We start from the raw sequence: 18,852 nt of genomic DNA on the forward strand, positions 1-18,852 counted from the left end.
GCGCAACGGAGTGGACTCCGTCTCAAAAAAAAAAAAAAAAATGTCGAGGGCATGGGTAAGAGTCTCTTGTGTAAGAAGGACAGAGGCATTTGGGTACTCATCTAGGCCCACTGGAGTCTACATACAGGTCTGCTGAGCCTGGCCAGAGGATCTCACATGTCTTGAGTCTTTTGCTTCCTGTCTTTTTTGGACAGCATGGTTACTGTGGAAAGAGCTGTGGCTTTGGAGCCAGACAGAACTGGTTCAGAATGCCATGCCTGTAGTCAGTAGTTGTGTGGCTTTGGGTAACTAACTTAACCACTCTGTACTTGAGTTGCCTCATTTGTAGAATGGGGTAATGGTGCCTATACAAAATGATACAGGGTGTATCAGGTGTAACAGTGCTTGAGACATGGTGATAGCTCTAGTACCCTTTTTTTTCTTTTGGAAGTGTAAAACATGATGTAGATAATCTGTGAATCTCTATAGCCACTTCTGCTTCAAGATACCCTAAGCATATTTCATGCCAGAGCATCGTGTTGACCACATTTATTTGCCTTTAAGTATATTTTAACTTATATACCAATTTTTTTAAAGTTACCTTAAAAACTTCTTGGTCTCTGCATTTGTTGGATTTTTTTAGGCCACCCACTTGCAAGTTCCTGTTTGATGGAAGAATTACCCTTATCTGTTGTTTTTTTTTTTTTTTTTTTTTTTTTTTGAGACGGAGTCTTGCTGTGTCACCCAAGCTGGAGTGCAGTGGCGCGATCTCGGCTCACTGCAAGCTCCGCCTTCCGGGTTCAGGCCATTCTCCTGCCTCAGCCTCCCGAGGAGCTGGGACTACAGGCGCCCGCCAACATGCCCGGCTAATTTTTTGTATTTTTAGTAGAGACAGGGTTTCACCGTGTTAGCCAGGATGGTCTCGATCTCCTGACCTCGTGATCCGCCCGCCTCGGCCTCCCAAAGTGCTGGGATTACAGGCTTGAGCCACCGCGCCCGGTATCTGTTGTTAATGGTACATTTTCCAGCCCTAGTCTTTCTTATTGTGTGGTGTGATTGAGTTATAAATATACACTTTGCAAGCAGTTACCCAGGTAGAGAAAATAGTCTCTGGCTTGTACCTAGTTTGTGGTAGGATGTGACATGTCAAAGGACCTCTGCCTCCAGGTTTGGGGGCATCTGTTTAATGCTACACGTGGTGTGATCTCCAAGCACATGGGTGAGTTATGTGTAGTGGGCAGTGGGGAGAGAGGCTGAAAAAAGGAACCATGCCTGTGGATGGGTAGGCATTAAAACCCACAGACTTTGGGTACAGAGCAGTATTTTTGAGGACATTCACAGAACCCAAACTAAAGCCGCTAAAATAGAATTTGAAAGTATTGCTAGATTTAGATACTTTATACTGTTGACACAAAGTCATGAATATAAATTTTTTTATAGCATGTTAATTGCTTATACAAAAAAGGTAGTTAATAGAAGATAGGTTTTTTTTTTAAGTATATTTTTCTAAAAGAGGAAGATTGGGTTTTGTTTATTTTGTTTTCTTTATTTTTTTCTTTTTTTGAGACAGGATCTGGCTCTGTCATCTAGGCTGGGGTACAGTGGCGTTATCTTGGCTCCCTGCAGCCTCCACCTCCCGAGCTCAAGCAATCCTCCTTCCTCAGCCTCCTGAGTAGCTGGGACTACAGGCACATGCCACCAAGCCTGGCTAATTTTTGTATCTTTTGTAGAGACGGGGTTTTGCCATGTTGCCCAGGCTGGTCCTGAACTCCTGAGCTCAAGTGATCCATCCGCCTTAGCCTCCCAAAGTGCTGGGATTACAGGCGTGAGCCACCCGCGCCCTGCTGGTTTTAAAGTATATTTTGGAATTATGTTGAAAAAGAAGCTAATAGGCCAGGTGTGGTGGCTCACGCCTGTAATCCCAGCACTTTGTGAGGCTGAGGTGGGCGGATCCCTTGAGCCCAGGAGTTCCGGACCAGCCTGGACAACGTGGTGAAACCACATTTCTACTAAAAATACAAAAATCAGCCGGTATGGTGGCACACAACTGTAATCTCAGCCACTCAAGAGCCTGAGGCATGAGGATCGCCTGAACCTGGGAGGCGTGGGCTGCAGTGAGCTACACCAGTCTAGGCACACCCCTACACCACACCACTACACTCCAGTCTAGGCAACAAAGCAAAACTCATCACAAGAAGAAAAAGTATTAATAGTTAATAAAATATTTTTGATGGTAGTTCTCAAGGTACTTTCATAAAAAATAGTTCTGCCGGGCACGGTGTCTTGTGCCTGTAATCCCAACAAGGCTGAGGCGGGCAGATCACCACAGGTCAGGAGTTCGAGACTAGCCCAGCCAACATGGTGAAACCCGGTCTCTACTAAAAATGCAAAAATTAGCTGGGCGTAGTGGTGCACTCCTGTAATCCCAGCTACTCAGTAGCTGAGGCAGGAGAATCAAAGCCTCAGAGTAGGAGATTGCAATGAGTTGAGCTTGCACCACTGCATTGCAACCTGGGTGACAGACGGAGACTCCATCTCAAAAAATAAAAATAAATAAAAAATAGTTCTCAAAGATAACTGAAAATTTCTAAAAATATATTATAAATTTGGCCGGGCGTGGTGATTCATGCCTATAATCCCAGCACTTTGGGAGGCTGAGGCGGGCAGATCGCTTGAGGTCAGGAGTTCGAGACCAGCCTGGCCAACGTGGTGAAACCCCATCTGTACTAAAAATACAAAAATTAGCCAGGCGTAGTGGCACATGCCTGTAGTCCCAGCTACTTGGGAGGCTGAGGCAGGAGAATCGCTTGAACCTGGGCGGCAGGGAGGGGTGGCGGCGGTTGCAGTGAGCCAGTATCGTGCCACTTCACTCCAGCCTGGGTGATAGAGTGAGACTCCATCTCAAATAAATGAATCAATTTGGAGAATTGTCTTCGGTAGTTAGATCATCCTGGTATTCATTTGGAACCACATTTCATTAAATCTTAGCACTTGCACATTTGTGTGAATATATTTTAATAGAAAACAAAAAATATATACAAAGTAGAGAGTGGTATCATGAGCCACAGTGTACTTGTCACCTTGCTTCAACAATTACCAGTTCTGGCTGGGTGCACTGGCTCAGGCCTATAATCCCAGCACTTTAGAAGGCTGAGGCAGGAGCATTGCTTGAGCCTAGGAGTTCGAGACCAGCTTGGGCAATATCAGGAAACCCTATCTCTACAAAAAATTTAAAAATTAGCTGGGCATGGTGGCTTGTGCATGTAGTCCTAGCTACTCGGAAGGCTTAAGTGGGTGGATCACTAGCCCAGGAAATTGAGACTGCAGTTGCCACTGCACTCCAGCCTGGGTGTCTCAGACCCTGTCTCAAAAATAAATACATACATACATACATACATACCAGTTCTTGATCAATTTTATTTCAACTGTACTTTTACTCTTTGCTCTATTTACTCCCCACTAGATGATTTTGAAGCAGATTTCAGACATTAAATTTTATCCATGTATACTGCCATAAGGACGTCTAAGATAAGGATTTTTTAAAAACATAACCATATTATTATCATAACAAAAAATTACTAATTCCCCAATATAATTAGGCATCTGGTAATTCATACCTCAATTTATGTAAGTGATGATTTTATCTTCACATTTAAATACAAAGGTTCTGTCTCTTTGGCATCCTTTATAGTATGTGAATGCATTGTTTAGTGTGACCAGCACAAGAAGGGCTTGTTTAAACATAGGCTCTTCAGCACAGCTCACTGCTTCACTGATTGCTGTTATCTTAGGATGATGGATTATTTAGATTGTGGCATAGTTGACCAGTGAACATTAGTATCTTTTGGTTCTTATTGAAAGCTAAGATACCCTCACTCTTTTTTTTTTGAGACCAAGTCTCATTCTGTCATCCAGGCTGGAGTGCAGTGGCACGATCTCGACTCACTGCAACCTCTGCCTCCCGGGTTCAAGTGATTCTCCTACCTCAGCCTCCCAAGTAGCTGGGATTACAGGCGCCTGCCACCATGCCCAGCTAAATTTTGTATTTTTAATAGAGACGGGTTTCACCATGCTGGCCAGGCCGGTCTTGAACTCCCGATCTCGTGATCTGCTCGCCTCGGCCTCCCAAAGTGCGGGGATTACAGGCGTGAGCCACCACGCCGGTCCGATACCCTCACTCTTCGTAGACGTTTTGGAAACCTTTTTAGGTGTGAACACCTCCTATATTACCGTAGTTTTTTTTGTTTGTTTGTTTGTTTGTTTTTGAGATGGACTCTCATTCTATCGTGCATTGGCACAATCTCAGCTCATCGCAACCTCTACTTCCTGGGTTCAAGCAATTCTCCTGCCTCAGCCTCCTAAGTAGCCGGGATTACAGGCGAGTGTCATGATTCCCGGCTAATTTGTTTTGTACTTTTAGTAGAGATGGGGTTTTGCCATGTTGGCCAGGCTGGTCTTGAACCCCTGACCTCAAGTGATCCACCTGCCTCAGCCTCTCAAAGTGTTGGCATTACAGGTGTGAGCCACCATGCCTGGACCCTATATTACTGTAGTTTTAAAGGCACCAGGACCAAGGATTGCTGTCTACTGAGCACTTGGGCACTTTTTGGTTTGGATTTCCAAATTTTGCATTCTATTTAGAATTCATAGCTGACACCTTCAAGATCTTCCTGATGTGTCTCTGTTTCTAGAGCTGTGCTGATGGTCACCGTCAGGTGGTAACTAGCTTCATTCACTTCTTTTCTCAGATCACACGCGCTGCAATGTGTGGATTCTGGATGGAGACTTGTACCACAAAGGCCTGCTGAAATTTGCAGTTTCTGCTGAATCCTTGCCAGAGACCCTCGTCATTTTTGTTGCAGACATGTCTAGACCTTGGACTGTGATGGAATCTCTGCAGAAATGGGCTAGTGTTTTACGTGAGCACATTGATAAAATGAAAATTCCACCAGAAAAAATGAGGGAGCTGGAACAGAAGTGTGAGTAAAATACAATTTTCTTAATTGGGAAATTCACTAGTCTCTTTAGATGGTTCGAATCACTTTCCTTTTCCCAATCCTAGAGGCTTCCCTTGCTTTGTGGTTTTGTTTTTTTTGCACCATTTATTTCAGAGTTCCTCTTGTAAACTCAGTAGTCAAAAGTATTCAAAGCAGTCTTTAACTCAAGTGTCACAAGTTGAAGAAAACAAATCAATATTTATTATCTTCATTGGTTTCCATTTCAAATAAGAGTTCTTCCCTCACTCCCTAAAATGTGTTAAGTTCTGTGGATCTCTGTGCTTTTCTGTTACTCTCTGTCTGCTGAGTTAACATCAGAGGATGTGAGGGTTTGCTGTGGTCTCTGCAGCTTGAGTTCACTGCCCTGGAATTCCATTAAGGCCCTGTGGACCCTCATGTTGGCAGGCTTAGAGGAAGTCCTAAAAAAGACAAAGCTTTCAGTTCCTTAGTTCATTTTGGAATCCAGTAAAATATGATTTTAGTTAGAAATAGGAGGATTTTTTTTTTTTTTTTTTTGTAATTAACATGAAAGGTTATTTTAAGACTAAGGACATCCAAGCCCTTTTGACAACAAAGAACTTTCAAATTAAAGGAAGTTTGTTTGGGTTTTTTTTTTCCTTAATCTGGTTCAGAAGCTTGTTTTTCCTTTCCCTTGCTTCTGTGCAGTTACATCATCTTCTGTCCACTTGCCAGGGAAATGGGAGGGGCAGGGGCTGGAGCCATGGCAGCAGCAGCAGCCGTCCTGGCCAGGGCAAGTTTGACCCAGCCTGGCATATTTCCACAGGATGACATCACCCCCTCTGGTGAATTAATGAGGGCCTCTCGGGCATGGCACACGAGATCTTCACACTTACTGGCAGAATGGTTCAGAAATTTTGATGCGCTTTTGAAATCAAATTTCTAGCAGTGTGTTTTCTGTCCCGTACTTCATCTTGCTTCTGTCCCACGTTGGCTGAAACAATGAGTTTAACATTGCATTCTTTGGTTTGTTGTGCATGTGTATATTTCCCTGGTCACCCGCATGTGTACTACTGTGATTGTTATGCAGCTCAGCTCATGTGTCTTCAACCACTGACCTTTCTAGATAATGCCTCTTTTTCCCTGAAATAGAGCCCTTAAGGACAACTTCTCTGAATAGTTCTGAGTCTGAAGACCTGCTTTCATCCACTGCACAGACAGCTTTGTGCCCAGATGAGTGGGCTAATGCACTGGCGACTTCAGTTCTCTGAAGCTGTTTTCTTAGAGTGATAACCTTGTAGAGATCTGTTAAGAGAGAAAAGAGAGAGATTGAGCCAATATTGTTTTTTCCCAGATAGGGAAAGTGTCTGCCCTATACTGTACCAGGTACCAGGTACTGTTCTATGTGCTGGAGATACAGTAAATAAAATGCCTGCTCCTGGGGAGCTTAAATTTCCATGAAACACTGAATTTATTTTGTGATTTAGTCATTGATGGCTGTTATTTAGGATTAGACTCAGCTGCATGTGACATAAAACCTGAGATAATATAATGGCTTAAATAAGACTGAGGGTTATTTCTCTCTTGTAAATGAAATCTAGAAGTGTAGGTAGTTGAAGACTGGAAATTAGAGCCCTGGGAAGACAGCTGGAGGACCTTGCTCCTTTGTGCTTACTGCTTTGTCATTTCTAGGGTGTGGTTCTCTTCCTCCTGACAGAGAGCTCTAGCCTTCACATCCGTGTTCCAGTCAGCAGGATGGAAGAAGAGAAATGCAGGGCTGCAGGGGCTGCTGCCTCTTAAGGAGGCTGAGATATGTAATCTTTACTTTGGGTTGCCATGTGTTCTTAATATCAAAGTTCAGTTTGGTTATAAGGAGGAAGAGGAGAGAGGACACCGTAGAGCAGCTAGCAATTGCTGGAACCATGTCTCATGACTCTGGTTGGTTTTCCATTGGCCTCTCTGCCTTCACCACCCCTTCTCAGATGTTTAGAATGGTAGCCATGTCTTTGTGTTGTATGTTGGAGGAGGCTTTGTTAATACTGGGTTTAGGTTACATTTTAATAAAGCAGTTGGCTATCCTCTTGCCCAGAGGACTCTTGCTTTCCAGATTAATTGGACTCCAGATATTATATGGAATGAGTGAAGGGCTGTTATTCAACCTAGTTTCCAGTCCAACACCGTCTCCAGTCTTCTGATTTTGGAAAGCTGCTCTATGGCTGGCCACTCTCTTAGGGTTAGGTTCCCAGTGGTTTTGTGTGTGTGGCAGCTGTTTGGCTGCAGGGATCATCTGAGTGAGAGGGAAAGCATCCCCTGTAGCCACCAGAAGGTGGCGCTTTTTTGTACTTTAGTCTTTATTGTTTTATTTCTGGGGCTTTTCTTGTGCTTATGTAGGACTATGGGGTCTTCTCAGGACTGTGAAACCAATAAATGAGGTAGGAGGGAAAAGTTGAGAGAGAAGCTGCAACAGCAGTGAAGATGCTCTGTGATCTTGTACCCACTCCCATCTGATTCCAAAGGGAAGCCCCAAGTGGGCTGATGTCCCCTGCTGTGAAATACTCACCATCTCACCATCTGGAGAAACTGCAGTATGTGTATACCCAAGAAAAAAATGCACGTTTTACTATCCAACTTACATAGTCCTTCCTCTTTTTAATACTGCCTTTTCACTCATGTTATGTACATTTGCTCTGCTTTCCAAATTGCTTTCTAAAATGCTAAGTTGGCCAGGCGCAGTGGCTCAATGCCTGTAACCCCAGCACTTTGGGAAGCTGAAATGGGCCAACTGGTTGAGCCCAAGAGTTTGACACCAGCCTGGGCAACATGGTGAAACCCCGTCTCTACAAAAATTTAGCCAGTCATGGTGGTACATGCCTGTAGTCCCAGCTACTCAGAGGCAGACAAATTGATTGAGCCCAGCAGGTCGAGGCTGCAGTGAGCCATGATTGTGCCACTACCCTGCAGCCTGGGCAACAGAGCCAAGACCCTATCTCAAAAAAAAATAAATAAATAAAATGCTAAGTTATTTAAAAATATGAATTTCCTACTGTTGTTGGGCAGCCACAATTAAGTCATTCCTTTAAAGCATGAATAATCTAGGGCTTCTGAACTATTTTCTCCTCATGGCACAGGTAAAATACAGGAGAAAAGTTTACAGTGCACAAGGTAATGGGGTGGAGGTTCGTGGAGCCAGCTGTCTGAGCTGCCTGCCTCCACCATCCAACCGTAGCTTAGCTCACCTGTGAGCCTTTCCAGGCTCTGTGCTTCTCACTGTCTGGGAAGCCCTAGTTGAGTGCCTCATGAGATCTTGGGGCATTAGATCTTGCCCAGTTAAGCCATTGTATATTTTATTGATTTGAAGATTTGTTAAAAGTGCTTTTAAAGAGAAAAATGTGAGAATATTTGATTCCTTTAAAGACCCTTCAACGACCACATGAAGTTCTTCTCTGTTTTTATCCAAAACGGAGTAAAGGTTATTTGACTAGATTATTTATATTGACAGTGAAGTTGTGTGTGTGTGTGTGTGTGTGTGTGTGTGTGTGTGTTGTTTTGTTTTTTTTGTTTTTTGTTTTGTTTTGTTTTGTTTTTGAGACAGAGTCTCACTGTCACCCAGCCTGGAGTGCAATGTCACGATTTCGGCTCACTGTAACCTCCACCTCCTGGGTTCAAGTGATTCTCCTGCCTCAGCCTCCCAAGTAGCTGGGATTACAGGTGCCCGCCACCATGCCTGGCTAATTTTTGTATTTTTAGTAGAGACAAGGTTTCACCATGTTGGCCAGGCTGGTCTCGAACTCCTGACCTCATGATCCACTCGCCTTGGCCTGCCAGAGTTCTGGGATTACAGACATAAGCCACTGCGGTTAGCCTGACAGTGAAGGTATATGAATGAGCTTAATTAAAGAGATGCTGTAGGCCGGGCACTGTGGCTCACGCCTGTAATCCCAGCTCTTTGGGAGGCTGAGGTGGGTGGATCACAAGGTCAGGAGTTCAAGATCAGCCTGGCCAAGATGGTGAAACCCTGTGTCTATTAAAAATATAAAACAAAATTAGCCAGGCTTGGTAGTGGGTGCCTGTAATCCCAGCTACTCAGGAGGCTGAGGCAGAGAATTGCTTAAACCCAGGAGGTGGAGGATGCAGTGAGCTGAGATTGTGCCACTGCACTCCAGCCTGGGTGACAGAGCGAAGCTCCATCTCAAAAAAAACAAAAAGAGATGCTGTAGAGATGAAATATCACATCTGCACTTTAGGGCCTAATCAGTTAGTTTTCAGTTTGCTCACTATTACATAAAAGACAGAGCTCTCAGATAATTTCAGAAGCTCATATAATAGTAACGTCAAATCTTTGTAAATAAAAACTCGTGGTTTTGAAATGTTTGAATTCTGTTCTGTGGGTGAAGAGGAGCAGGTAGGACCTTTCTCTAGGTCCTCTTCAGTCTTGTTATTTGAATTTACTTAGCATGTTGGTGAGAGTAAAAGGCCTTTGATCCTTCAGTCTTACTGGACTTAGAAGGGTAGAGCTGCCTGTTTTCTTCTCTGGCTCAAGGTAGCTTTAACTGTTGCATTTTTTGTTCTCTGGCTCAACATGAGAGCCTTGAAGTGCCCACATAAAGGTGCAGAGCTGTGGGCTTTGTGGTCACTTGGCTTAACTGAGGCTCGGACCATTGTCACCTTAATGGTCTTCCTTAGCTGGATTAGTGAACATTGTATGCCAATAAGTGGATGTTGTAGCACTGACCCTTTCTTGTGTTAGGCAGGAATAGGCCGGGAACACTGCACAAGTGACTTGGGATCCCCAAAAGATGAGACTTAGCCCACAAGAGTGAGGATAATAAGGAAATACATCTGGTGCTGGGCAAGACCAGCCTAGTTACTTAGTGCTGACAAGCTTCAGCTGCGTGGAAACAGCATGTTCTTATAAAATTCAAATTGTTTCATTAAGCTTTTTTTTTTGAGACGGAGTCTCGCTGTGTCTTACTGCAACCTCTGACTCACTGGTTCCAGTGAGTCTCCCGCCTCAGCCTCCCAAGTAGCTGGGATTACAGGCACGTGCTGCCACACCCAGCTAATTTTTGTATTTTTAGCAGAGACGGGGTTTCATCATGTTGGCCAGGATGGAAACTTTTTGTTTTGTTTTGTTTTGTTTTTGAGGTATAGTCTCACCCTGTTGCCCAGACTGGAGTACAGTTATGCAATCTCAGCTCACTGCAACCTCCACCTCCCAGGTTTAGGCGATTCTCGTGCCTTAGCACAAGTCCCCAAGTAGCTGGGACTACAGGTACACCACCACCCCCAGCATAATTTTTGTATTTTTAGTACAGATGGGGTTTTTGCCATGTTGGCCAGGCTGGTCTCAAACTCCTGACCTCAGGTGAACCACCCGCCCCGGCCTCCCAAAGTGCTGGGATTACAGGCATGAGCCACCGCGCCCAGCTCATTAGGCGTTTCTAATGAGGACTGTGATGAGTATTGTAAGTTATAGCTGTTCCTAATGGTCGGCTATGTTGAAGTAACACAGTTCAACTCTTCTGGTATTCTGAAAATGTAAGATACATAAGAAAAGTGGCTTTCTTCATGGTAAGAACTATTGAAACCTTAGTATTTTTTAAAAACCTGTTTAAGGGCCAGACATGGTGGTTCAAGACTGTAATCCCATAATCCCAGCACTTTGGAAAGCCGAGGTAGCAGGATCTCTGCAGCCCAAGAGTTTGAGACCAACCTGGCAACACAGGAAGATCCCACCTCTACAAAAATTTTAAAAGTAGCTGGGTGTGGTGGCACATGCCTTTAGTCTCAGCTACTTGGGAAGCTGAAGTGGGAAGATCACTTGAGCTCACAAGATGGTGGTATCACACCACTGCACTTCAGCCTGGGCAACAGAACAAGACTTTGTCTCAAAGAAGAAGAAAAAAAAAAAACCTGTTCAGGGGTTTGGTGCAATTAAAGATGCCCAGGGGAATGTCTTTGCTGCCCCGATGTTACAAAGCTCACACTGAATATGTCAGAATTGGCATTTTGTATCACCATCCCCAAATCCTTGATTTTGCAGTTGGATGTGACTAGGAAGTTTGTCACACACAACTGCCTGTGTTTTGTGCTTGTTATTGCCTTCTTTTCAGTGTTCTAAAGCTAACATGTATTTTTATTTATGTGCATGTGATTTTTTTCCCTTTTTCCCCCAGTTGTGAAAGATTTTCAAGACTATATGGAACCTGAAGAAGGTTGTCAAGGTTCCCCACAGAGAAGAGGCCCTCTGACCTCAGGCTCCGATGAAGAAAATGTTGCCCTGCCTCTGGGGGACAATGTGCTGACTCATAACCTGGGGATCCCGGTGTTGGTGGTGTGCACAAAGGTGCGTGCCAGGGGGTTGTTGGCTTGGCTGGGTTCAGGTGGTGAACAGTCACCATCTGAAAGTTTGAGAAACTGTTGACATTTTTTTCCCAAGGGAGAGTTGGGCTTATTGAGATTCATTAAGGTACATTGAATATGTCAAGACAGAAAAAATTATCATGTAAATTGGAAATTTAAATGCAGGAAACATGACTAGTCAGTTTGCTCATGGCCTAGGGTTAATGTCTCTGAAGCACTGTTGACTTTCAAACTTAGAACTCACAGCATTTGGCCAGTTGCAGTGGCTCACGCCTGTAATCTCAGCACTTTGGGTGGCTGAAGTGGGCGGATCACGAGGTCAGTAGATGGAGACCATCTTGGCTAACACGGTGAAACCCCGTCTCTACAAAAAATATAAAAAATTAGCCGGGCGTGGTGGCGGGCGCCTGTGGTCCCAGCTACTTGGGAGGCTGAGTGAGGTAGGAGAATGGCGTGAACCCAGGAGGCGGAGCTTGCAGTGAGCTGAGATCGTGCCAGTGCACTTCAGCCTGGGGGATAGAGTGAGACTCCATCTCAAAAAATAAAAATAAAAAAAAAGAACTCACAGCAGTTTCCTTAAGGCTATTTAAATCAGTTGATGTGGTCCAAACTAATGGTGGAAAATTAGAATGATGAGGTAGGAATAGAAATTAAGTTCAGTCATGCCAGACATGGTGGCTCATGTAATCCCAGCACTTTGGGAGGCTCAGGTGGGTGGATCATTTGAAGTCAGGAGTTCAAGACCAGCCTGGCCAACATGGTGAAACCCTGTCTCTACTAAAATAGAAAAATTAGCCGGGCGTGCTGGCAGGCGCCTGTCATCCCAGCTACTCGGGGGCTGAGGCGGGAGAATTGCTTGAGCTGGGGGGCTGAGGCGGGAGAATTGCTTGAGCTGGGAGGCTGAGGTTGCAGTGAGCTGAGATGGCGCCACTGCACTCCATCCTGGGCAACAGAGTGAGACTATGTCTCAAAAGAAAAAGAAAAAACAAACTAAGTTCGGTCATAGAGAAATAAAGTTGTATCTCTCTCTCTTTTTTTTTTTTTTTTTTTTTTTTTGAGACGGAGTCTCGCTCTGTCACCCAGGCTGGAGTGCAGTGGCGCGATCTTGGCTCACTGCAAGCTCCGCCTCCTGGGTTCACGCCATTCTCCTGCCTCAGCCTCTCCGAGTAGCTGGGACTACAGGCGCCCGCCACCACGCCTGGCTAATTTTTTTGTATTTTTAGCAGAGACGGGGTTTCACCGTGGTCTCGATCTCCTGACCTCGTGATCCGCCCGCCTCGGCCTCCCAAAGTGCTGGGATTACAAGCGTGAGCCACCGCGCCCGGCCAGTTGTATCTCTTATATAAGGAAAAACAATAGGTTTTAAAACTTTTTAAATTTTTTTTGTGACAGAGTTTCACTCCTGTTGCCCAGGCTGGCGTACAATGGTGTGATCTCGGATCACTGCAACCTCTGCCTTCCCAGTTCAAGCGATTCTCCTGCCTCAGCCTCCTGAGTAGCTGGGACTACAGGTGCCTGCCACCATGCCTGGCTAATTTTGTATTTTTATTAGAGATGGGGGTTTCTCCATGTTGGTCAGCCTGGTCTCAAACTCCCAACCTCAGGTGATCTGCCCGCCTCGACCTCCCAGAGTATTGGGATTACAAGTGTAAGCCACCACGCCTGGCCACATTTTGAGTTTTAAAAGTTCTTTATTTCCGGTCAGAGCCATCATGTTACCCAATTATAGTGTGCCATTCTCATCTTGTTCTTGAGGATGGAGCCCTGTGGAGTGGAGTGTACAACTGTGTACACTGGGCCTGTCTCCTGATGGGAGCTTGTTTGATGTTTAGAACAAACCGTTAGGTGATCAGGCCTATTACATCTTCACTCTACAGATAAAAAAAACTGAGGCCCAAGATGAACGAGAAAAATTTCCAGTTCTTTTTTTACTCTTCTCTAATTAATGCTTGGACCCTGAGCTATGGCTTTCTTCTTTGGAGCCACAATACTTTATTTCTGAAAAATGTGGTGTTCCCATCGTCAGCAGGCAATGAGGCAAAAAGGTGACTCTGTCTGTCTTCCCTCTTCCCTGCAGTGTGATGCGGTGAGTGTCCTGGAGAAGGAGCATGATTACAGGGATGAGCATTTGGACTTTATCCAGTCACACCTGCGGAGGTTCTGCCTTCAGTGTATCCTTTGGGCACTGTGTGGGGCCTGGGTCACAGGCTTTCTTCCAAATGGGGCGTCTTCAAAGAGATAAAGCACCTCCCGAACCCAGAATAGTATTCTGCCAAAGAGAATTTGTATATATCTTTTTACTAGGTTTATGTTTTACTGTATCGGAGTTTTAGGTTTATTAACTTCTGTCTACCTTTGATCACTCATTTATTTGTTTTTTTGTTTGTTTGTTTGTTTGTTTTAAGATGGTGTTTCACCACGTTGGCCAGGCTAGTCTCAAATTCCTGACCTCAAGTGATCCACCTACCTCAGCCTCCAAAAGTGCTGGGATTATAGCTGTTAGCCACTGCGCTCAGCGTATTTTTCAATTTTTTTTCTGAGATGGAGTCTGCTTTGTCACCCAGGCTGGAGCGCAGTGGTGCAATCTTAGCTCTTGTGCTCCTGGGTTCAAGCAATCCTCCTGCTTCAGCCTCCTGAGTACCTGGGACTACAGGTGTGCGCCACCACTTCTAGATTTTTGTTTGTTTGTTTTGAGACAGAGCTTCACTCTTGTTATCCAGGCTGGAGTGCAATGGCATGATCTCGGCTCACTGCAACCTCTGCCTCCTAGGTTCAAGCAACCCTCCTGCCTCAGCCTCTCGAGTAGCTGGGATTACAGGCATGAGCCACCACACCCAGCTAATTTTTGTATTTTTAGTAGAGATGGGGTTTCACCATGTTGGCCAGGCTAGTCTCGAACTCCTGACCTCATGTGATCTACCCACCTCGGCCCCCTCAAAGTGCTGGGATTACAGGCTTGAGCCACCATGCCTGGCCATCTGAATAATTTTTGTATTTTTAGTAGAGACAGGGTTTCAGCATGTTGGCCAGGCTGTTCTCGAATTCCTGACCTCAAGTGATCTACCCTCCTCGGCCTCCCAAAGTGGTGGGATTACAGTCGTAAGCCACTGTGTCCGCCCACTTTTATTAATACTATACATTTGATAAGCTTTCCTATTAAGAATTTAATGTGATCATTTTATCATCACGTTACTTTTATCATACTGTCTTAGAAATATTTTTAAACTTTGCTTTTAGGTAGAAAAGGTCAATTACCAAACAGGGTATTGTTTTATAGGCTACTGGTGTTTCCCATATGTTTATGTTTTGTGCTGTCCATGATAGAGAGGTGGTGTCTGCAGTCTTTTGAGTCCTGTTACTGTAAAAAGCCAGTAGCAGTTGGTGCTATGGTTCCACACCTTCGGGTGGAGGTGAGAGATGAGTTCCTGCTATCTTTTTTGGGATGGCCCATTAGCCTGTTGGCACCCATCCCTCAAAAGATGGGTTTAATGATAAATTTGGTTGCATGTAGGCATCTGCCTGGGAAGGAGTCTGTGTACCTTGATATTCTGAGAGTGTTTTCCTGGGCTAACCCCAGAGCCAATACTTTACTTCTCAGGAAGTAATCTGTGGGATCCAGACAACAATTTACATGTTAAAAAATAAACTGCACAGCCCACTAGCATCAACATAGCTTTATGCTTTTGACTTCATTCATCTGCTACTATGACCTTTTTACTTTTTTATTTATTTATTTTTTACCAGTGTGCAGTATGCCTGTGTAATACTATAAGCGTTTTAGTTTTTAAAATTGTAATGCTTTCTGTTGCTCATGTATTGATCAAAAACTGATCAACCTATGAGTAGTACTTTGAGGTTGTATGTGTTTGATTTTGTCTCCTCTTGCAGTGAATTGATTTTTCTTAAGCAGATTGATTAGATGGAGCTGCCTTGATTTACACATCAGTGAAAGAAGAGAAAAACCTCGACTTGCTGTATAAGTATATTGTTCATAAAACATACGGTTTCCACTTCACCACCCCTGCCTTAGTTGTGGAAAAGGATGCCGTTTTTATGTGAGTTATTTTGAGATGATGCTTTGAAACTCTTCTTTTTAAAGTACATTTGCTTTTTACATTTTACCCCTTCAAGGAAGGTGCCGTCTGTCTGTGTCCTCTACAGCCAGCTCTCTCACTGCACCTTCTCTCTCTCTTCCTTTCCGGATTATGAGACATCTGCCTGAGGGAAGTGGGTGGTGTGGTCAGGGTGCTGCCTTTCTTCCTCGAGAGCAAGTTGCCAAAACCTAAGCCAGCCATTTTTGGCACTCACTGTCAACTCTGGTAAAATACTGGCTGGGGAGGGAATATAGGGAATTGTGCTTGGGGGATCCTGAATGTCTTCTGTTAAAGTGCCTGCTTTATCTGCTTGTTGGCAGGGATGATTGCAAACATCCTCTCGACATCTCTGTCAGCACGGGCTTTGGCTATATTAAGTGCTTGCTGTGTTTCTGGCATTTCACATTTTGGGAGCCACTGGGATTGATTGTCCTTGATAGAGACTTGGATACCTGTTTTCCTAAGCTGGTGTCTTTCTCTCACTGGAGAATCATAGCGTTGCTGGATGCATAAACATGAAGCTGTGGTCTCTGACAGGACTTGTGTTAGCAGATTGATGTTCAGGCTTCAGTATCCTCCTGACTTAACAAACAATTACATTATTCATTCAGGAAACCTTACTCAGCACCCATTAGGTGCCCAGGTTCTCTGCAAGGAACACAGAAATGAATGATACGTGTTCCTTGCATATGGCACTGTAGAGGGGACATACACAGCTGAAGAAGGGAAGGGCAGTGATGGGGTTATGGAGGAAGTATGGCAGGGAAAGCAGGAGGGTGATGCTGGAAGACAAGTGGTAGATCCCAGGCGGACTGGAAAGAACTGCAATAGGGGGAGCCAGGGAGAGCAGTCTGTGAGAGGCTGGAAATGTGAAAGCCAGGAGCTCTCAGGGAATTGGGTTGCCTCCTGCACAGTCAAGGAGAGTGTCACTCAGGCTAGTCATAGATGGCATACCTACAGGCTTGGGCTGATTTTAGAGAGTTGTTCAGAGCAGTCAGGCAGGCGCCAAAGGCACAAGCCCAGTTAGAGGTGTGTTTGGAATCACTTGGTATCCAAATCACATGTCATCCCTAGGAGCAAGGAGACCGGTTGGATTTGGGGCTGGTCTGGAATGAAGAAGCATCTCTCAGCTTCCGAAGGCTGCATGGCTCACGGCAGTATCTCAATCGTGCCCTGCCCCTTTGCACATTTGGTCCTGTTGGTAGTTACCTCTCTGGTGACTGGCAAAGTCAGCAAGGATATTGGAGTGGAGCACCCTGGCTAAGCACCCTCTTGATTATAGAGCTATGAAGTAGAAGTCAGATGGAGAATGAGAGGCCTGTGAGAACAGTCAGTCAGTTGCCATCTTTCAGAGCTGCTTGAGTTCAAAAGTGTGTCATACGGGACATTTTACCATTGCTACCTTTAAGGGATTCAGGTGGGAACCCTAGGCTGTGGCTTCACATAATGGAACTTGGGTGCCATCCTACCCTGTGATGTTGAGCTGGCCAGCACCGGTGTGGGAACCTCAAGGACTCTGTGCTCCTCTGGTTTGGGGCCTAGGATAAACACAGGCCCTGCTTGCCCCTTGGTTCTAGGACACATCCTCCCATGCCAGCAAAGTTAATGAACCAGTCCACAAGATAACTGTTGAAAGAATTCTTAGAGAAACAACCCACAGGAGGGGAGCCATGACAGAGCCCAAGAAAACCATCCCATCCCTTTGAGCTCTGCCTTCTGTGCTGCTCTCTGCATCCTTTTCTCTGTCGGAACAGCACCCCACTGTGTCCTTGCTCTTCTAGGCGGAGTTGTGGGAGAGTGCTAAATGCTTTGAGTGGGGCAGCCTGTGGAATCGGATCTCATACTGGCTCCTTAGACCTTGGGCCCATGAATTCAGTATGGAGCAGGACCTGCGATGTTGTTCCGATGGATTATACCCACAGTGTATTTTGGCACATCTGCCAAAAGCTACAAACAACCCCCAACAACTACACACTATATCTTGTGAGAAGGGTCCTACCCAGGAGTCCCGAATGTGATCTGAGTATGCTCTAAGGCAGCCCCAGAAAAAGCAATTCAGTCCCTCTCTCTTTGCCTTTAGACCTGCAGGCTGGGACAATGAAAAGAAAATAGCTATTTTACACGAAAATTTTACAACCGTGAAGCCAGAAGATGCATATGAAGACTTTATTGTGAAACCTCCCGTGAGAAAGGTAGTCAAAGACAATTGCTTTAAGGGTTTAGGGCCGGGTGCGGTGGCTGACGCCTGTAATCCCAGCACTTTGGGAGGCCAAGGCAGGCAGATCACATGAGGTCAGGAGTTTGAGACCAGCCTGGCCAACATGGCAAAACCCCATCTCCACTAAAAATACAAAAATTAGCTGGGTATGGTGACAGGTGCCTGTAATCCCAGCTACTTGGGAGGCTGAGGCATGAGAATCACTTGAACCTGGGAGGCAGAGGTTGCGGTGAGTCCAGATTGCGCCACTGCACTCCAACCTGCCGACAGAGCGAGACTCCATATCAAAAAAAAAAAAATAGAAAAGAAGAAAAAGGGTTTAGGTGTTTTTTAATGCAAAAAGAAGCCTATAAAGATGGGGCATGGTGGCTCATTCCTGTAATCCCAGCAGTTGGGAGGCTGAGGCAGTAGAATTGCTTGAACCTGGGAGGCGGAGGTTGTAGTGAGCCGAGATCGGGCCACTGTACTCTAGCCTGGGCGACAAGAGCAAGACTCCGTCTCAAAAAAAAAAAAAAAAAAAAACTATAAAGAAACAGGTCTTACACATTGTATAGTTTGTAGGGGGTGGTGGGGAGTAGTAAGTCCCAGGGCCTTTTTGTTGATCTTTAAATGAGGTCTGGTGTTACGTAAATGGCCCAGGGCTGGTGGGCAGGAGTGATGGAATGCCCACTTGGAGTTGGTGGTGTTTCCCATTAAGTCCTGCCAGTGCTGCCGTTGCCTCTGGATTACTGTTACTGGATCCCCTCATGTGATGTCCTGCAGACCCTGAGGTGTTTAGAACCTGCCAGACTTAAAAATGCCAGTTGGCTACATGCTGCAGCTGGTTTTGGGAGAGGTCTGTGCCAGGCTAGAAAAATATTACTCTGCAGTCTCAGCAGGGATCTCTCAGACCTGTGTTGAAGCCTGAGCCTCAGACTCTCCTTTCGGCATGAAGTTTGACAGTGGTTAGGAGTATTCTTGGCCTGTGGCCACAAACATGTATGTTGCTTCACAGCTGGTCCACGACAAAGAGTTGGCAGCAGAAGATGAGCAGGTGTTCCTAATGAAGCAACAGGTAAGAAGACCAGTGAGGTTAGAACAGAGGCCTTCTCATGCATGAAATGCCAGTTCCTAGGGTGGGATTGGGGTTGTCTGCATGTGGGGAGTCACAAAAAGCTTGCAGTGGTAGAGGGGTTGAAACCAGATCTCCTCATTCCCTCCTATTTCTAGGATTAGTTGGGGATGGACCACCTCCCTTAGGAGA

At 45.3% G+C, this 18,852-nt stretch overlaps 1 protein-coding gene across 6 annotated transcripts in view; it reads left to right on the forward strand.

Annotated features, from left to right (window-relative positions):
• DYNC1LI2 (dynein cytoplasmic 1 light intermediate chain 2) overlaps positions 1-18,852 on the forward strand; it is a 32,846-nt gene that overhangs the window by 4,474 nt on the left and 9,520 nt on the right. For 5 of the 6 annotated variants that reach the window (XM_055299387.2, XM_055299389.2, XM_063611767.1 and 2 more), the window contains 6 exons: positions 4,728-4,958; positions 11,111-11,280; positions 13,375-13,468; positions 15,217-15,352; positions 17,472-17,583; positions 18,604-18,663. In XM_055299387.2, coding sequence (XP_055155362.1) covers positions 4,728-4,958; positions 11,111-11,280; positions 13,375-13,468; positions 15,217-15,352; positions 17,472-17,583; positions 18,604-18,663 — 803 coding nt within the window. The remainder of the gene's footprint in view (positions 1-4,727; positions 4,959-11,110; positions 11,281-13,374; positions 13,469-15,216; positions 15,353-17,471; positions 17,584-18,603; positions 18,664-18,852) is intronic. The other variant, XM_055299390.2, reaches the window with a different exon arrangement.

Source organism: Symphalangus syndactylus, chromosome 11 (assembly GCF_028878055.3).
Source record: "Symphalangus syndactylus isolate Jambi chromosome 11, NHGRI_mSymSyn1-v2.1_pri, whole genome shotgun sequence".
Classification (NCBI taxonomy): Eukaryota; Metazoa; Chordata; class Mammalia; order Primates; family Hylobatidae; genus Symphalangus; species Symphalangus syndactylus.